Source organism: Leucoraja erinacea, chromosome 31, assembly GCF_028641065.1.
Source record: "Leucoraja erinacea ecotype New England chromosome 31, Leri_hhj_1, whole genome shotgun sequence".
NCBI classification, from domain to species: Eukaryota; Metazoa; Chordata; class Chondrichthyes; order Rajiformes; family Rajidae; genus Leucoraja; species Leucoraja erinaceus.
Window position 1 is genome coordinate 20,871,679 of NC_073407.1, and position 19,217 is coordinate 20,890,895.

At 49.1% G+C, this 19,217-nt stretch overlaps 1 protein-coding gene across 1 annotated transcript; it reads left to right on the forward strand.

Moving 5' to 3' along the window:
* Positions 1 to 3,442: 3,442 nt before the first annotated feature.
* LOC129712081 (paired mesoderm homeobox protein 2-like) lies at positions 3,443 to 18,877 on the forward strand. Its single transcript, XM_055660261.1, has 4 exons — positions 3,443 to 3,695; positions 13,668 to 13,852; positions 15,334 to 15,512; positions 16,584 to 18,877. The coding sequence occupies exons 1-4, from the start codon at positions 3,482 to 3,484 to the stop codon at positions 16,717 to 16,719; spliced, it is 714 nt and encodes a 237-aa protein (XP_055516236.1). The 5' UTR covers positions 3,443 to 3,481; the 3' UTR covers positions 16,720 to 18,877.
* Positions 18,878 to 19,217: the final 340 nt, after the last annotated feature.

Genomic DNA, 19,217 nt, shown 5'->3' on the forward strand with positions numbered 1-19,217 from the left:
ATAAAGTGCAGTTTTAGTGCCTATGCCATGGGAAATATTTACTTGCCTATAAGTAGAGATTTAGTAAGATTCCCCATTCTGTCTGGAGCTGAGACAATTGACAGGTAATCCTATTGAAATATAGAAGATTTGAAGAGTGACACAGTGGAATAGAGTGGGAGGGGTGTATCTGTGGGAGGCAGAGGTGTATTAGATGAATAAAGACTGAATCTTGAAGCTTGCCTGGTTATAAACAAATCATGCATAACTAATTTGAATGTCTTTTTTTAAAGAGGTAATAAAGATAGTTAATTAGGGAAATAACGCTAATTTGTATAAATGGACTTCAAAGGATGTTTGAAAAAATGCTACATAACACACTTGCAAGAAAATCTAGTCCCTTGGAATCCATTTGGCAGAAGCAGCATGGATAAAACATTGGCTGAGGGGCTGGAACCAGAGAGATGTGGTGAGCATTTCTTTCCCCAATGGTCGATAACACTGTTATTTTTGATACATATTAATGACTTGGGCTTCGATGCATTGGGCAACGTTTCAAAACCTGCAGATGGTGTACAACTTGGAAACGTAATAAACAGTGAGGGGAAATGGCGATGGACTTTGTGGAATTGAACAGGTTATTGGACAAATGGTAGATGAAACACCCGCCAAAGGGAAGACCAAGCAAAGATAATCTAATGTAAAGAGTATAATTACAAAAAGTTCTACATCATCAAGAGAAACTGGGTGTCAAGAGTAATTAGTGTTTAATTGTCTTATGTATCAATAACGGAATATTTACATTCTTATTTAGAGCAACATAACAGGCCTGTAAATACAAACATGCAGATAATATATAGTAGATGGATTTGGTGGAGAAGAAACCGTCAGTTGGGGCAGAATGGAAATGTACAGCGCGGTAAGTTTATCTCTTTGTAAGTGTATCTCTGCATAAGTGTATCCCGGTTTTATATGTGAGGTTGATATTTGTGGCACTACAATTGTTTAATGATGGGTTTAATGATGTATTAAATCTATCCCCCCTCATCTTAAACCTGTGTCCTCTACTCTGGGTAAGAGACTCTGTGCGCATTTACCCGATCTATTCCTCTCATGATTTTGTGGAATGAGGAAATCAAATTCACAGCGAGTAATTGTGATCAGGAATTCATTGCACGAAGGAATGGTGGAAGTCTATTTCATACACACATATTGAGATAATTGAGATAGAAAAAAATAAATGCCATAGGAAGTGTTTTGGACTTTTTGCTTTTTTCCGTTATATTACCAAAGGCCACTTTTCCATTCAGAACAGATGCAAACTTCTGACTCAGAACTTCAGTATTCCCTCTGATTCCAGATCTGGTGCGGTGTTTGTACCATCTCCCTGTGACCACATGGGTTCCTTCCACAGTTTCTCCCACATTCCAAAGACAGGCAGGTTTGTAGGTTAAGTGGCCTCAGTAAATAAGCCCCTAGTATGTGTAGGGACTGGATGCAAACAGAGCCAGTGTGAATGGGTGAGTGACAATGGGTGAGGGTTTGGTGGGCCGAACAGCCTGTTTCCATGCTGTATCTTTCAATTTAAAAAGATGCCTCTCGTTCCATTGTTTCTCGTCCTTGCCTTAAATATTACTCCTCAAAATGCCTATTCTGTTGATTAAAACCTTCATTCAAGTGTTGTCTCAAGATCTTGAACTCCTTCCTTTTTAACTCATCATTTCTAACATTTACCATAAGAGCAGTCCCTCGCCCCCCCCCCCCCCCCCCCCCCCCCTCTAATGTTCTGCATCTGTCCAGTCATCCATTTACCCAGTAGTATGTAATGCAAGGCACAATGTGGGACTCACTTTGGCTGTTGATGTTTAAAGTGTAGAATGGTACAGCACAGGGGAATAGGCCCAACAGTCCACAATGTCCAAGCTGAACATAATAACTCTTATGTGCCTGGCAGCACATGGATCCATACCCTGCATATCCATGTGCCCGTCCAAAAGCCTCTTAAATGCCACTATAGTCTCTGCCTCCACCACCACCCCTGGCAGTGTGTTCCAGGCACCCACCACTCTTCATGTTTCTTCAGTCCATTCCCTAATGACTGAACCCCTGACAAGATCTACACTCCAACAATGTGCAGTCCTTTGTCCAAAGGAGTTGTATTCTTTTATACACAATAAAATACCCCCCTCCCTCCTCTCCCAACTCCCACATTTAGAAAGCCGCCAGTATATTACAGCCAGGCTATTTATTATTGAAAATATAAATCACTTGAACTCACTTCCAAGTTTGTTAATCAATGTGTAAACATCCTAATCCCTCAAGTAGATTTCATCCTGTGACGCTCTCCAAGATTCTCGCTATTTTATATACCAGACCACACAAACGCCCAGATTAGATTACAAATAGCAATTCACTCGCGGGTATGTGTTATTCTAGATATGAACCGCCCAAAATGCTCCATCAGGTCCCAGTCTGCATCTCACCCCCGGCTCCGTTAATCCTTGTATCCAAGGCTCTATACCTGGATTGAATCTTAGCCTCTGTAAAAGGGACACATCAGTCCGTTATTCCCCGTGTAACTAGTCACCAAACCCGGGGGACACGCTCCAACACACAGTTGCGGACGGCAGCGGTCCCCTGGCACATCATATTGGGCAACACCAGGGGCGAGGAGGGGAGGGGAGGGGACTTCGTTTTATTATCGTCTGCTTTCGCGTTTTTTTTTTAATTTAAATTGTTTTTTTGGAGCTTTCTGGCAGAATTTCAAAATCAGGAGTTGGTGTTGTTGTTGCGGGTTGGGGGGGGTTGGGGAGGGGGGGAGAGGGAGAGGGGAGGAAGGGTGAGACAGGGGGAGTGGGAGGGAGGGAAGGAGAGAGATGGGGAAGGAGGAAGGGAAAGAGGGAGAGGGGGAAGAAGGGAAGGAGAAAGGGAGTGAGGGGAGAAGGAGAGAGGGAATGGAAAGGAAGAAGGAGACGGTGGAGAGGGAGGGAGGGAGGAGGGAGAGGAGGGGGGGGAGAAGGGGGGTGGGGGAGGAGGGAGGGGGGGGGGGAGAGGGGGGTGGGGGAGAGGGAGGGTGGGGGGGAGAAGGGGGTGGGGGAGAGGGAGGGAGGAGCGAATGAAGGAGAGAGGGAAGGAGGAGAGAGGAAAGGGGGAGGAAGAAGGAGGGGAGGGGAGAGAGGGAAGGGAGGGTGGGGAGAGAGAGGAGGGATGTGAAGACAACGTTAGCCCCCGCTGAGTCACGGCAGAGGTTAGAGTGGGCGGCGGAGTTGTGTAAGAGTCCGTGGGGGGAGTGGGCGGCAACAACTGACAAAACTCCTGAAAGATTTCTTTTCGTATCCGTCAGCAAGAAGTGGGGAGAGTTCCGCAGCGGGACAAAAGTTGTGGAGAGTAGTGGGGAGTGGAGGGAGTGGATCTGTGGCGACCACGGGCCGGGGTCGGGGCCGGGTTGGTGTGGGGAGGGGAGGGGAGGGGAGGGGAGGTGGAGGGTGATCTGTTCAAACCGATGGACAAACCGGGCTCTCTGTGTCCGGCCGGGCTGGGGACGCCGGAGGCCGTTCAGCACAGAAAGAGTTTCTCGGTCAGTCATCTGCTGGATCTGGGAGAGGCGCCGGGCATGGACGGCTGCACGGAGCCGACCAGGGGGGCGAGGGAGAGCGGCCGGAGGACGAGAGATCAGCCCGGGCTCGGCGGCGGAGGCGAGGCGGCTCGGCAGAACGGTGAGTGAATGAGTGAGTGAGTGAGTGATGGCTGGGAGGGGAGGGGGTTGTTTAGGGCTCGGGACTGGCCGGGGACAAGAACAGGGGGCGGCGTGAAACCTACCCCGAGCCCACCCGGTAACTACAGGGCCAATTATGTAAGCAAGAAGGATCCCAATAATAAGGGAATCTGAAGAAGGGTCCCAACCTGAACCATCCATCGCCTGTCCATCCCCTCTGAGTTCCTCCAGCACTTTGTGTTTTGCTAAAGAATTACAAATGTATTAGGTAGCAAGGAACTGCAGGTGATGGTTTAAACCGAAGATAGATACAAAGTGCTGGAGTAATCCAGCGGCTCAGGCAGAGTCTCTGGAGAAAAGGAATGGGTGACTGAGGTCTGAAGAAGGGTCTCCCATTCCTTCTCCCCAGAGACGCTGCCTGGCCCGCTGAGTTACTCCTGCAATTTGTAATTCTAACATGGGAACTATCATTTCAATTGGAAGTGGTTCCTGGGTGTTTGTAGATTAATATGCTGGCGGATCAGTGTGAGACGCTGAGGGGGTTTGACAGGCTGTGGGGTGGGGGTGAGGGGGGGGGGGTTCTCCTGTGAGTGGGGAGGGGGGGAGGGGGGGGGGGGTCACAGTTTATGGATCAGGGGTCTTCTCCCAATTATGAAAGCGACCAGACGACTGTCTATTCTCCCCGAGGATACTGAGACTTGGGTAAAGGCTCTGCATCGAAGCGCGGCACAAGCAGAGCCTTGGAATGTTTTTTCTTAAACATATAGAGGTAGATAAACACTTGATAAGCAAGGAGGCGAAAGGTCACTGGAGGAGAGGAATGCAGAGTTTACAATCACGCCAGCCACGGTCTTGTCAAGGGACAGAATAGGCTCGAAGGGCCGAGTGGCTTACTACTGCGCCTGAATTCCGACGTAGAACTGTGTGCAAGAGTCTGAAGAAAGGGTCCCGACCCCAAAACACCTCGCCTGCCCCCCCCCCAACCCTGCCCCAGAGTTCCTCCAGCATTTTGTGTTTTGCTCAAGATTCCAGCATTTGCAGTTCCCTATCTCCTGTCAACAATTGGGGTCGAATAATTCCATCCAACAACTCTGTCTTTTAGTTCTGCGTGGTTATGCTCCAGGGTCAAAAATATGCCTTTCATTGGAGTCAAAATACTAATCTTAAGCAATCCGGTGACCTCAATATATTTCCTAGAATTTGTTTCACTCTCCAGACACTGCAATTTTATTTTTTTCTGATTTGTTTGTTATTGAGGAAGATTGGTGACTCAGACTTGCCCCTGTACCCACTTCCTGCTAACGTGTCCCCCTGTCCCTCTATCCATGTACCTATCCACCCCCGGGTCCAACAGCGCACTGCTATCTCACTGCACTGGTCGGGATCATGAGGCAAGAACGTGGCTTCAAATCCACCGGCAGCTGTGTTAAATCATGTATCTGCAATTAAAAGTTAATATCAGTAATGGTGGCTGTGGGCAGACAGGGATGAAGGGGGATTCAGCCGGGCTATTATCAAGTGCTGGAGCAGGCTCGGGAAGAGAGAGTAGATTAGGGTAAAAAGCAGGGATCAGTGCAAGTGGCCGTGAACCTTTCAAATTCTGGTTAAAATTCCACATGGTTCACAGTTGCCTTTGGGTTAGTCTGACGGTTCGTCCCCTAATCTCAAGCAGACCCACAGTATAATCTACCCCTTGAAATCTCCCACTGAATTCAGACGCATTTAGGGTCCTTTAATTCATAACAACCTGGATAAAGGTGTAAGGAATGGTGCTAAACTATTGCAGGGCCGAGGTGGAGGGGTGGGGAACCTTTTCATGTTGGAATGCTGCATTAAGTTAGCTGTAATCTAAAAAGGCCGCATCCAAGAAACTTCAATTTGATATACTTCAAAATGTACATTATATTGTTAAAATAGCCCTCACGACTTTCTAATGTCTTAATTGTGGCTGTCGGTCGGGGAGGATTATTTTGTTGAATTTTCTTTTACTCTTTTAGTATTTTAAATACGTTCATTTTAAGATTAAAATTAAAATCATAAAAGACAAACAAAAGCATATTAACAAAAATAAAAGGATTTGTTCTGCAAAATTTGGATTCATTCAGAAGGCCGCACTTAATGGCCTAGAAGGCCACATGTGGCCTTAAGGCCTCAGGTCCCCCACCCCTGGTATAAACCTTCAATATGCCAGGATTTTATATGGGGGGGAGAGAGCAACATGCAGAGGAGAACGATCGCCTCAGGGGAGAGAGGAACAGATGGGAAAGAGGGAGACTGATGTACTGTGGGAGAGGGACAAGTCTGGCGGAGAAAGTAACAGAATGGGGAGAGAGAATTTCCATCCCTCATCATTTTATTTTTTGGGCTGTGTGGCCCGATGGTTATAATTAAGATAGATTCTACTTCGTGGAAAGTCCGTGTCCAAACTTTACAGAGTTTTAAGTTTCAAAAACTCACAGCCATGTTTCTGGAGGTTTAGAATCACACCATTCAACAGCTTTCAACATGTTCCTCTCTTGTGCTGTCTTAGTAAAGTTGCTGTTCTGGCATCAGTTATGTGTACTCTCTTCCATCTCAGCTTCCAACTCTGTCTCCACCATCGCACTGCTTCTCATCTTCAGTGAGTGCCATTTTGGTCATTTCTTTTTGAACAGATACTTTCATCCCGTCTACACAAAGCTGGCCGGCTCTCCAGCACTTTAACAGATGCCTGGACGACACCACAAACCACTGTGCGTGTTCTCTGTTCATCATTCTTTCCTGAAGCATTCTCACCTCCATCTAACTCGGTATCCTTGCTTGAAGTTTCTCCAGCGAGTCACACCCCGGCCACTCCCTCTTCTCCCCTCTCCCATCAGGCAAAAGGTATAGAAGTGTGAAAACGCACACCTCCAGATTCAGGGGCAGTTTCTTCCCAGCTGTTATCAGGCAAATGAATCATCCTACACATCCAGAGAGCAGTGTTGAACCACTATCTACCTCATTGGTGATTCTCGGACTATCCTTGATCGGACTTTGCTGGCTTTACCTTGCACTAAACGTTATTCCCTTATCATGTATCCATATACTGTATATGGCTCGATTGTAATCATGTCTTGTCTTTCTGCTGACTGGATAGCAGACAACAAAAGCTTTTCACTGTACCTCAGTACACGTGACAATAAACTGAACTGAACAGAGGCCAGATCTTCACTCCGTACAAAGTTGCTGCATGCACACATGTGTTTTAAACTTTCTTTGCAGTTTCACCAAACCTGACTCAACACAAGTGGCCCTCTCTGCCAAATTCCACATTGCCCATGCTGATATTATTTGATGATTCAGTTTCTCAACTAACCGCGCATCTAGCTGAACAGTTGACCCCGGATATTTGAACTCGTCAGCATATGGAATATTTACAAACCGGGGTTTTGAAAGTTATTAAAACCTTCAAAACAATATAAAATATTTGTGCATTTTTAACTTGCATAAAGTAACACTGGGATCATGATGAAATAGATCCTGTCCCACCGTCTGTCTCTCTCCCTCTCCTGCCAGTTACTCTTGCCACCTACAAGTCAGCCACTCTCCACCTACAAGTATGTCATTGCCCCCCCCCATCTTGCATTCTCTCTACCCCAACCTGTCACTCTCCCTCCTCCCAGTCTATCGCTTTCTCCCCTGAGTTGGTCACTGTCCTCCTAATCTCTCACTCTCCCCCCCCCCAAGCCTGTCCCTCTCCCCCCAGTCTCGCCCTCTCCCCCGTCTCTCCCCTCTCCCCCGTCCCCCCTGTCCCTTTCACTCTCCCCCCATTCTGTACCCTTCCCCCAAGCCTGCCACTCTCGATGCATCACCCTCCATCCTCTCCCTGAGGCTATCACTCTCCTCTGTCTGTCTCTGTTGTTTTCTCACCCCCATCTATCACTCTCCCCTTGTCTATCACTCTCCCTCCCACAGTCTGCCAGTCTCGCCTCCAGTCTCTCACCCTCCCCCATCTCAATTTGTTTTCCCATCGGCCCGTGTCCCTGGCCTCCTGCAGAGTCACCCTTTGTTTGATTACCACTCACCCACTTCCTCTACTCATGCCCCCAACCAGTTAGTACCTTAGAACATAGAACAGTACAGCACAGGATCAAACACTTCAGCCCATAACACCTGTGCCGTACATGATGCCAAGACCAACTCTTATCTGCCTGCACACGATCCATACCCGCCCATTCCCTGCACATCACATGCCTATCTAAACGTCTCTTGGTCACCACTATTGTATCTGCCTCCAATATCCCCGGCTGCACGTTCCAGGTACCCACCATCCTGTGTAAAATAACTTGCCCTCAATGTCCCCCCTCACCTTAAAACTGATCCGTGAAGCTAATTCCCCTTCAGATGGTGGTTCCTCATCTCCTGCTTACTGTCAATCAACCTCATGCCTCGTTATCTACATCTATCCATTTCTACATAACTTTCTCTCTGAACTTTGTGCATGCATTTCCTTGTCTTTCTGTCTGTCTGTCTCTCTCCAGTTATTGCCTCCCTTTCCCATCCCTTCCCCTGTTTGCCCGTCCTCTCTCTGCTCCATCTCCTGTTTCCCATGGAGTGCAGCTGGAATGGTAAACGCTGAACCGATGCTGAGGAAACAGCCGTCCTGGTGTTCTGCTGAAACGCTCAATGTTCACATGGACTCGCAGAGTAAATATCACTCGGAAGGAGGTCATTTGATCATCAGCACAATGGAGATACAAGTTAACGAACGCTGCAGATCAAATGGATTCATTCCACTCAATAAAGTCCATTATTTTACCGAAAGAAAACTTTCAGCCGAATGGGAGGGAAGGTTTATTTCAACAGTGTGGAATTAAACTTAATTCTGTATTTAGCAGGCTGTGCCGACTAAAGTCTTACTTGTCGATCCCACTGTGTGACAAATGCCAGGAACTCCACCAGAACCCTTGTGGCACAGGGAGTTTTTTTTTTCAAATTAATATTATTCATTCTCGAGACGTAGGCTGGTAGAAGGTATTAAAAAATAATAATTTCATGGCCAATGGTATGTTGGCCTCGGGTTGGAATACAAAAGAGGCGGAAGTTTGGATACTGTTATATAAAGCTCTGGTTAACCTCCCTGTGGAGTAATAACACTCGCGTCTGGGCACCGAGACTCAGAACGGAATATTGGTCTTGGAGACATGCAGACCGAGAATCAGCAGATTCATCCCTGAGTGAGGGATTCAGTTTGAAGGCGGGTAGCGTGGTCTGAGTTCTATTCCTTTGAATATCAGTGTTATGATACCAGCTAATTGTGGTGTTTACAGTGATCCATGCCAACAAGAGAAGTGGGGGGGTGGGTGGATGGGGGGGGTGGGGGGGGGGAGGTGGATGGGGGGGTGGGGATTGGCTAGGGTGGGGTGGGGAGGGGGGGGTGGGGGAACTACAGATATGGGGGAGATTGGATAGAAGGGGTTGTGTGAGAGTAGATGAGAAAGAGAGATAAAGGGACAGTTGGGGGGTGGCTGAAACTGGATTACATACCATTGGATTGTAGACCACCCAGACAGAATACAAGGTGCTGCCCCTCTAGTTAAGCCGATCTGTAAGGCAGTGAGGTGGTCAATGATGGGCAGCTGATGAGGGACTCACATTGGGGGGGGCTTTATTTGGAGGTGAGGAGGTGAGGTGGGGGGGGGGGGGATGGAGAAGGCCCACAATGCACACCCACCCCTCCCCCAGAGGAGAACGAGCAATTTCTGTTTGTCACTATTGATGGGAGTCACAGAGTCAGACAGCACGGAAACAGGCCCTTCGATCCAACTCGTCCATACTGGCCAAGATGCCCCATCTTAGATGGTCCCATTTGCCCGCGAATGGCCACGTCCTTCCACGTACCTGTCTACGTGTCTTTTGAATACTTTTACAGTACCTGCCCGACCTGAAAGATCATCTATCCATGTTCTCCACAGATGCTGCCTGACCCGCTGTGTTATTCCAGCACTTTGTGTTTTGCTCAAGATTCCAGCATCTGCCATTCCTTGCGTCCCGCACATAACAGTGTGGTTACCATTGGGTGATCTGGTTAAATGAGTGGGAATATTGCCCTATATCTGGGTGAGAGGGCTATCCCCACCTTCACTGATGGTGTGTGAACTCACACCTAACCCTGCACCAGAGAAGTGTGAATTCACACCTGCTCCTGCACTGTTGGAGTGTGAACTCGCACCTACCATTGCACTGGAAGTGTAGGCTCACAACTACCCCTGCACCAGCAATGAACTTACACCTGCCCCTGCACCAGAGGGAACTCACAACTACCCATATACCAGAAGTGTGAGCTCACACCCACCCCTGCCCCAGAGGAGTGTGTGGACTCACAACTACCCCAACACCAGCAGTGTGAGCTCACACCTACCTCTGCACCAGGAGAGCACCTTGGGAATCGCCCCTTTGCCAATGGTGAACTGCACCAGTATTGCCTCTCTGAGTGTGAAATGCTCCCTCATTACTAACCCTCCGATCTTCCCTTCCCCCCACCAAGATAGCGCCCACCCTGTCCTGCATGCAGTCACTGCTGCCCCTCTAGCAGTGCACGCTTTGATCCATCCGTGCTCTCTTTCCTAGAGTAGGGGGAAAAGAAAGCAAAAACAGTGCATTCAATTCAAATCAAAGGGAACATGCCTGCTAGACAGTAGCAACATCGAACCTGCTGAGTCTGTTGTAGACAGCAGGACATGTGTTAATCAAGGCCCAAGCTCAGGTCCAGCTCCTGATTGAACGTGTATCCCGGCTAATGAGAGCAAGGCAGCCAAAGATATTTTAATTGGAAAACAAGGCCGAAAGTGTGAGTCAAAACTTTGGCAAATCTCGCAATCCTTAATTGAAAACACTTTGGTTTGTGAAGCACAAGGGAAAAAAACCTCTCCTTGTCTGGGCCAGAGAACTAAGGCCTCGTTTGCATTGACTGTAATTCTTGTCAGCCGGGATTTACATCAGGGGTTCAAAATATTATTATTTTACAAAAATAAATTGAAATCCCAATCAGGGTTCATTGATCCCTGGGTTTACAACTGTGAGCTGAATGATGTACATCGCATTAACAAGGTATGGCCAGACAAAAGTGACACAACCTGGTGAAAATGACCCAAATGTTTGGTCAAAGGATTAATGAATTGTGTGCAGTTTTGGTCCCCTAATTTGAGGAAGGACATGCTTGCTATTGAGGGAGTGCAGCGTAGGTTTACAAGGTTAATTCCCGGGATGGCGGGACTGTCATATGCTGAGAGAATGGAGAAGCTGGGCTTGTACACTCTGGAGTTTAGAAGGATGAGAGGGGATCTCATTGAAACATATAAGATTGTTAAGGCCTTGGACACGCTAGAGGCAGGAAACATGTTCCCGATGTTGGGGGAGTCCAGAACCAGGGGCCACAGTTTAAGAATAAGGAGTGAGCCATTTAGAACGGAGACGAGGAAACACTTTTTCTCACAGAGAGTGTTGACTCTGTGGAAATCTCTGCCTCAGAGGGCGGTGGAGGCAGGTTCTCTGGATGCTTTCAAGAGAGAGCTAGAGAGGGCTCTTAAAGATAGCGGAGTCAGGGGATATGGGGAGAAGGCAGGAACTGATTGGGGATGATCAGCCATGATCACAATGATTGGTGGTGCTGGCTCGAAGGGCTGAATGGCCTACTCCTGCACCTATTGTCTATTGAATGAATGAAACTTTATGTCACAGTGAGATTCTTCGTTTTGCATACTGACAACGTTATAGAGTACAAAGGGAGAGGTTTTAAAGAGCATCTTAACAATGGAGAGAGGGAGGTGGGTGGAGAGGTTTTTAGAAGGAATTTACGATCTCAGGCGGCTGAAGGTAAAGCTGCCAGAGGGGAAACAATTAAACGCAAGGGGTCTGTACTGAGAAAGCACAGAAACCTACCTCGGATTTGGAGATAAACAAAAATGCTGGAGAAACTCAGCGGGTGAGGCAGCATCTATGGAGCGAAGGAATAGGTGACGTTTCGGGTCTCGACCCGAAACGTCACCTATTCCTTCGCTCCATAGATGCTGCCTCACCCGCTGAGTTTCTCCAGCATTTTTGTCTACCTTCGATTTCTTCCAGCATCTGAAGTTCCTTGTTAAACATTCAGATTTGGAGAGATCTGTTGGAGCAAACATGGAGGGAAAAGGGCAAGGAGAGAGTTGAACATGAAGGAGAGCGATTCAAAAATTCTGAAGAAGGGTCTCGACCCGAAACGTCACCCATTCCTTCTCTCCAGAGATGCTGCCTGACCCGCTGAGTTTCTCCAGCTTTTTTGTGTCTATCTTCGGTTTAAACCAGCATCTGCAGTTCCTCCCGACACCCTATAAAACGTTGACAGGACACACACGGAATTGCAGGTGCCGGGTTCTTGCGTTGAACGCAAAGTGCTGGAGTGACTCAAAAGATCGGGCAGCACCTCTGCAGGACACGGAGGGGTGACCTGTTGGGTGGGGTGCTTTCTTCAGTATAAATCTTGTCAGGGCTGGATCAAGGTAGCTAATCGGCTAATGGGACTTGTACAAGAATGAATCGTTTAAAAAGTAAGAAGGAGGCAGAGTAATGACCCTGTCCCACTTAGGAAACCTGAACGGAAACTTCTGGAGACTTTGCGCCCTATCCAAGGTCTCCGTGAGGTTCCCGGAGGTTTTTGTCAGTCTCCCTACCTGCTTTCACTACCTGCAACCTCCGGCAACCACCTGCAACCTCCGGGAACCGCACGGAAACCTTGGGTGGGGCGCAAAGTCTTCAGAGGTTTCCGTTCAGGCTTCCTAAGTGGGACAGGGGCATAATAAGGGAGCCAAGGTTTGGTGTGTAGGAAGGAACTGCAGATGCTGGTTTACACCGAAGACAGACACAAAATGCTGGAGTAACTCAGCGGGACAGGCAGCATCTCTGGAGAGAAGGAATGGGTGACGTTTCAGGTCGAGACCTTACTTCAGACAGAGCCAGGGGAGAGGGAGACTGGAGATATGGAAAGGTACAAAGAGCATGTAAGGTGTGGCTTGGCATCGGTCACCATTTGCAGGTAACCTCCAGACTTCCAGCACCTTTTGCCCAGAGCAACGTTTCCTGACTTCACCCTGAGAGATTCAGCTCTAAAATTCAGCTAGCATGGATCAGCCTTAGATTCCCCCATCAGGATCTCTCAATCTCACCTGCTGGTTCCATTTAACTTCAATCAGATATTCCTTTAGCTGTCTATGTTCCTCGCAATATAACCATAGTTTGTGGAACAGCTTCCCATAATCGAAGCCTTGGAATCCATGGATTGTATGCTCGATTAGATACTTCAGAAATATAATCATATTGGGTTCATTTCAAATGGCAGAGTTTGATATATTTTTGAAGTAGAAACTTGGATGTAAAGATGTTTTCACAGAGTTCCCTGTTCCATTCATTTGGGACTCGTGGACATAAGCTGAAGAATTCTACACTAGGAACGCCCACTCATTCTTCATATTTCAGCCCAAAAAGGAGACCATTTGGACAGAACATTGCCACCACTCCCACACACACACACACACACACACACACACACACACACACACACACACACACACACACACACACACACCTCACTTACACACACACACACACACACACACACCACCACACACACACTGACCCTCACTGGGGTATTCACGCAACGCACGCACACACACACACTCACACACACACACTGACCCTCACTGGGGTACGGGTCACCACACACACACACACACACACACACACACACACACACACACACACACACACACACACACACACACACACACACACACACACACACACACACACACACACACACACACACACTGACCCTCACTGGGGTACGGGTCCTACACACACACACACTGCACGCACGCACGCACGCACGCGCACACACCCACACTTGCTCTTTACCTGTGTGGGGGATGATGCCATGTTGTAACCCTTCTCCTCCTCCCCTCTCTCCCGCCCCCTGCAGTTGTGCGACGCATTCTAAACGCAGATCTCCAGAAAGAGAGGAAGAAGCAGAGGAGGAACAGGACCACGTTTAACAGCTCACAACTCCAGGCGCTGGAGAGGGTCTTCGAGCGAACGCATTATCCGGATGCATTTGTCCGGGAGGAGCTGGCCAGGAGAGTCAACCTGAGCGAGGCGAGAGTGCAGGTCGGGACAAAGCACCAACGCAGTGCCAATCGTGCATGGGATCGACATACAGAGGGTGGGAGCGTGCCGGGGTTGATGCGGTACATGGACTCCATCCCCATCTTCTCCTCTCCTCTCCTCTCCTCCTGCCTTGACTATTTTCAAGCCTCCCTTAAATTCAATACTGTTGGCTTCCACCTTAAGGCAGCAAATTCTTCACCTGATGTATTGACTTGCCCCCGTCCCCTTCCGTAGCTTGTGCAGCGCATCGGAACGTGGAACTCAAACCTTTCCCTTTGCCAAACCTTGTGAGTTTCTTTCACGTCGCTGCCCGATCCACAGGAGATCTGTGATGGAACGTTGGACAGACACAGCAGAGAATAGATCTCTGTCGAAGGTACACAAAAATGCTGGAGAAATTCAGCGGGTGCAGCAGCAGCACCTATGGAGCGAAGGAAACAGGCAAAGTTTCGGGCTGAATAGGAACCATTTCAGGAAATAGGCAACGTTTCGGGCCGAAACCCTTACGGGTTTCGTCCCGAAACGTTGCCTTTTTCCTTCACTCCATAGATGCTGCTGCACCCGCTGACTTTCTCCAGCATTTTTGTGTACCTTCGATTTATCCAGTATCTGTCTGCATCCAGATCCCTCCATAGCTGCACCATCTCAGTCACCTCGTCCAGCCCCAGGACTATTGTAAATGTCTCGGCCCCGCCAATCCACCATTTCCAACGCACCAGATTCAGCTGCTTTGGCCCAGACCTTGGGCATCTCCTTTCTAAAACTCTCCATCTCACCCCTGCTCCTTCAAGATACTTCTGAAAACTTACTTCAGTGGAACGTGAGGTGTAGGGGGGGATATGGATCACGTGCAGACAGAGGAGGAGAGTGTAACTTGGCATTATGTTGGGCGTAGAGATTATGGATTGTAAAGAGTCTGTCCCACCAGCATGCGACTCCATGCGGCAAGCGCGACCCAAGCGACTCCAAGCGCGGCCTAACGTAGTCGCTTGAGCCGTAACGGCCTCGTGGGGCCGGTCCCACTTCGATCGCCTGAGCCGTGTGGAGTTGTGCGGAGCTGGTCCCGACATCGCGCGGGGGGCTCCGAAAAACTGACCGTGTTCAAAAATTCCGCGCGGCAACAGCCTGCCGGCCCGCAGCGTCTCAACGCCGTACGTCACGCGCGGACTTCCCGCGGACTTTGCTGGAACTTCACGTCACTCACTCGATCTCCGCGCGGCCCCTGCTTCTGGTTAGGTCGCGCTTGCCGAATGGAGTCGCACGCTGGTGGGACAGGCCCTTTAGGCTTAATCTTGTGCTGTTTTGTTCTATGTTCATAGTCTATGTTCTCCGCTCCGTGTTCTTATGTTTTAAGAGTCGTGTGGATTTGGCTCAGAAACTGTTGCTGCCGATTGTGATACTAAGGCCGGGTTGATATGAAACTGGTTGACAGAACGCAGCTCCCACCTCTCACCCCCTCGCCGCCCCCGTTACTCCCGCAGGTCTGGTTTCAGAATCGGCGAGCCAAGTTTCGGCGGAACGAACGGGCCTCGTTGGCCAGCAGGACGGTGTCGCTCCTCAAATCCTACGGCACGGAAGCTGCAGTCGAGCAGCCGGTCGCCCCCCGGCAACCGTCCCTGGGCGCAGAGTTTCTCTCGTGGTCGGGCAACTCTTCCTACAGGTAACGGCGCAGCGGGAACACCCACGGCTGCAGCCCCCCTCCCCCCTCCCCCCGCTCGCCATCACAGGTCATTGTAACTGTCCATCACACTCTCTCACCCCACACGTCCGTTTCGGCCTCGTCCATCGCCAGAGAGAGGCCAAACGCAAAATGGCGGAACAATACCCCATATCTCGAAGATAGACACAAGGTGCTGGAGTAACTCAGTGGGACGGGCAACATCTCTGGAGGGAAGGGATGGGTGATGTTTCGGGTCGAGACCCTTCTTAAGACTTGGGCAGCTGGTACTGAGTGGTTTGTACATTGAACTTTCCAACTTCAGGTAGCCCTTAGCCTCATGTTCCTCTTCACACATCCATCTTGTCTCATTTCGTTCATCTCTGCCATCCTCCTCCCCCGACAGATTCCACCTGCCCATCATCCCCTCCCCCTCTAGTTCAGGCTATCACCCACTGGTCTCTATCCCCTCCCACCCACCCACATATACTGGCAATCATCCCTCGTCTCACTCTGATGCAGGGCTTGACTGGAATTGTTGACCGTTTCTCTGCCTCCTCAGATGCTGTTTGACCATGGAGTTATTCCAGCATCTGGTCCTTGTTCCAGATCCCAGCATCTGCATTCTCTTTTGTCTTCACTAATCAGGAGAGATTTTGAAAAACCTGCCCTCCCCTCATCCATCCAACTTCCACAGACACAGACATGTATCTGCACTCACACTCACATGCGCACACTCGCACACACACACACACACACGCGCACACTCGCACGCACGCACGCACACACACGCACGCACACACGCACGGACACACACGCGCACACACACACACGCACATACACACATGCATGCACACACACATACATACACACACGCACGCACACACGCACACACACATACACACATGCATGCACACACACATGCACACACGCACATGTGCGCACACGGAAATGAACGCACACACACGCACAGAACAAACACGCACATGCCCACGCAAATGTGCATGCACATGTACACACACATACACGCATGAACGAGCAAACACACACAACAATTGTTCTGTATGTTTACAGCCCGGTGCCATCTTACACTTCGAACGGATCGAGTGGCAGCAGTCCAGGAGTGACCATGGCGAACAGCATTGCCAACCTACGGCTGAAGGCCAAGGAGTTCAGCCTCCAGAGGAGCCACGTCACCCCCATCAACTGATCCCGGGCTGGCCTGGGACAAAGGCAAGTGCTGGGAACATTCTGACATGGGACACGTTCTAACCCAGGTCAGTGTGCTCGGCACACTCTCTCATCCAGGATAACGTACAGTACATTCTGACCCGGGACATGGATCCAGACCAGCCTGCCCAGGACTATCCAACCTAGGGCAACATGCTAGCCACATCCTGACCCAGGATAACCTGCTTGGAACTCCCCGACATGAGACAAAGCACTTGGGACTCGGCTATCCCGGGCAACGTCTGACCCTAATCTTGGACAACGAGGCCAAGACACACAGACCCAAGGTGATGTGCACTCTGACTCAGGACAACAAGCTGGCCACAACATGACTTCAATATGTTCCAGCTCCAAACAAGCCATCTACCAAGTGATTCAGGTTGTAAGAACAAGGAACCGCAGATGCTGTTTAATACACAAGAGGGCACTGGATAGTTCATGGGGAACATTGACATCCTTGTTTTCGGGAGAGGGCTGCACCGTGGAACAGCGGTAGAGCTGCTGCCTTACAACGCCCGATACCCGGGTTCGATCCCGACTATGGGTGCTGTCTGTATGGAGTTTGCACCTTCTCTCCGCGCTTGGGTTTTCTCCGGGCGCTCCAGTTTCCTCCCACACTCCGAAAACATGCAGGTTTTATTGGCTTCGGTAAAATTGTAAATTGTCCCTTGTGTGTGGGACAGTGCTAAGTGTGCGGGCATCGCTGGTCGGCATGGACACGGTGGGCCAAAGGTCCTGTTGCCACTCTGTGTCTCTAAACAAAAACTAAAGATGCTGCCTGACCTGGTTACTCCTTTACACATCGTATACTCACTCACATCTCCTTGGATACACGGACAGGCAGCAGGAGTTACCTGTTGCTCAGTGTGTCGTGGGATGATTGCAAATGTTACTCTGGATGTTTCCCAGTGAGGTATATTGGAGTCTACAGGTTAATTAGTTACTGAGCTTCTGTCCAATTGTCTCTTTTTCCCGACCCCATTCATCCTTGGACCCCAGTCCAAGTCATCACCGTTAGAGCAGCTACAATATATTGGGGCATGGGGCAAGAGTTGCCCACAGCTCCAGCTCCCTCCAAATGCAGCAAGATGCACCCTCCCCTTGCACAGCTTCTCACCAGGGTTTGGCTTCCATGGGCACCAGTGGCCCTCTGGCCTTGTACCTGCAGGTGCCTCTGCTTCACCACACCACAGTCGTAAGAGCAACAGAGTTGGTATGACTGGTGTGGCTCCAAGGAGCGCTGCTGCTGTCTGTCTGGAGTTTGCATGTGCTACGTATTGCTGAGTTCTCCAGTTTCCTCCCAGGGACCCACGGATCAGCAGGTTTATTGGCTACTGTAAACAGCCCCGTGCGCATGCGAATGATACAATCTGGGATGTGTTGAGGGCCATCTGGCGAGAATGAATAGGATATAGAATGAATATCGATGGGCTGAATGGCCTAATTCTGCTCCTATGGCCGACAAAATGTGAAGTAGGATGAGTGCAAATGGGTGCTGATGGTTAGTATTGATTCAGTGGGCCGAAGGGCCTGCCCTCGTACTGGATGACTCTATGACATTGAGAAACAAGAGAGAGATTTTGCATTCACAAACTACCCACCCTCGTCGCTTCTACCCCATTCCCCTCTCCACGAATCATCTTCAAGGGGTGATTCCAACACCCTGTCAGATGAATAACAGCCCTCTGTGAAGGAACCTATAATCCTGTCTGCGACTTGTGGACAATTATTTTATATCTGTCATCTTTGAACTCACTTACTAGAGAAAGCATTTTCTCATTATCGAATTTATTAAAACTTCTGATCATTTTCTTTCTGATCTTTGGCCATATGGAACATGAAATAAAACTATGTTCATCAAAGGCCTGACAGAGGCACACACAGGTCTGTGCAGCCCAGCCTGAGCTTCAGCCTTAAACCCAGAGGTGAAAGATCAATGCTTGTGGCTTGGGTCAAAGTATCATCACAACTTAAAAATACTTTGCCCCATGCTGCAAACATAGGGTGAAGCAAGGATGATACGTATACAGCGTTACTTTGCAATGAATTTATGCATGTCATGTTTAACTGTTTGAAAAACAAATCTGTTGAATCAATAATGTTTAAATATTATATTGTAAACTGCTCTGAGAGACACAGATCTTATGTATCGTTGATCATTTGGATATCATTCTATATATTTATCCTATTCTTCTACTGCGAGAGACCTGGATTTGATCCTGACCTTGGGTCCTGTTTGTGTGGGGAGTGCATGTTCTCCGTGTGACTGTGTGGTTTCCTCCAGGTGCTCCGGCTTCCTCCCTCATCCCAGACGTGTGGGTTTTTAGGTTAATTGGCCCTCTGTAAAATTACCCTTAGTGTGTAGGGAGTGGATGCGAAAGTAGGATAACATGGGACTAGTGTGAATGGGTGATCGATGGACTCGGTGGGCTGAAGGGCCTGTTTTCATGTCTGTCTTCATTCTGTCTGTCTGTCTGT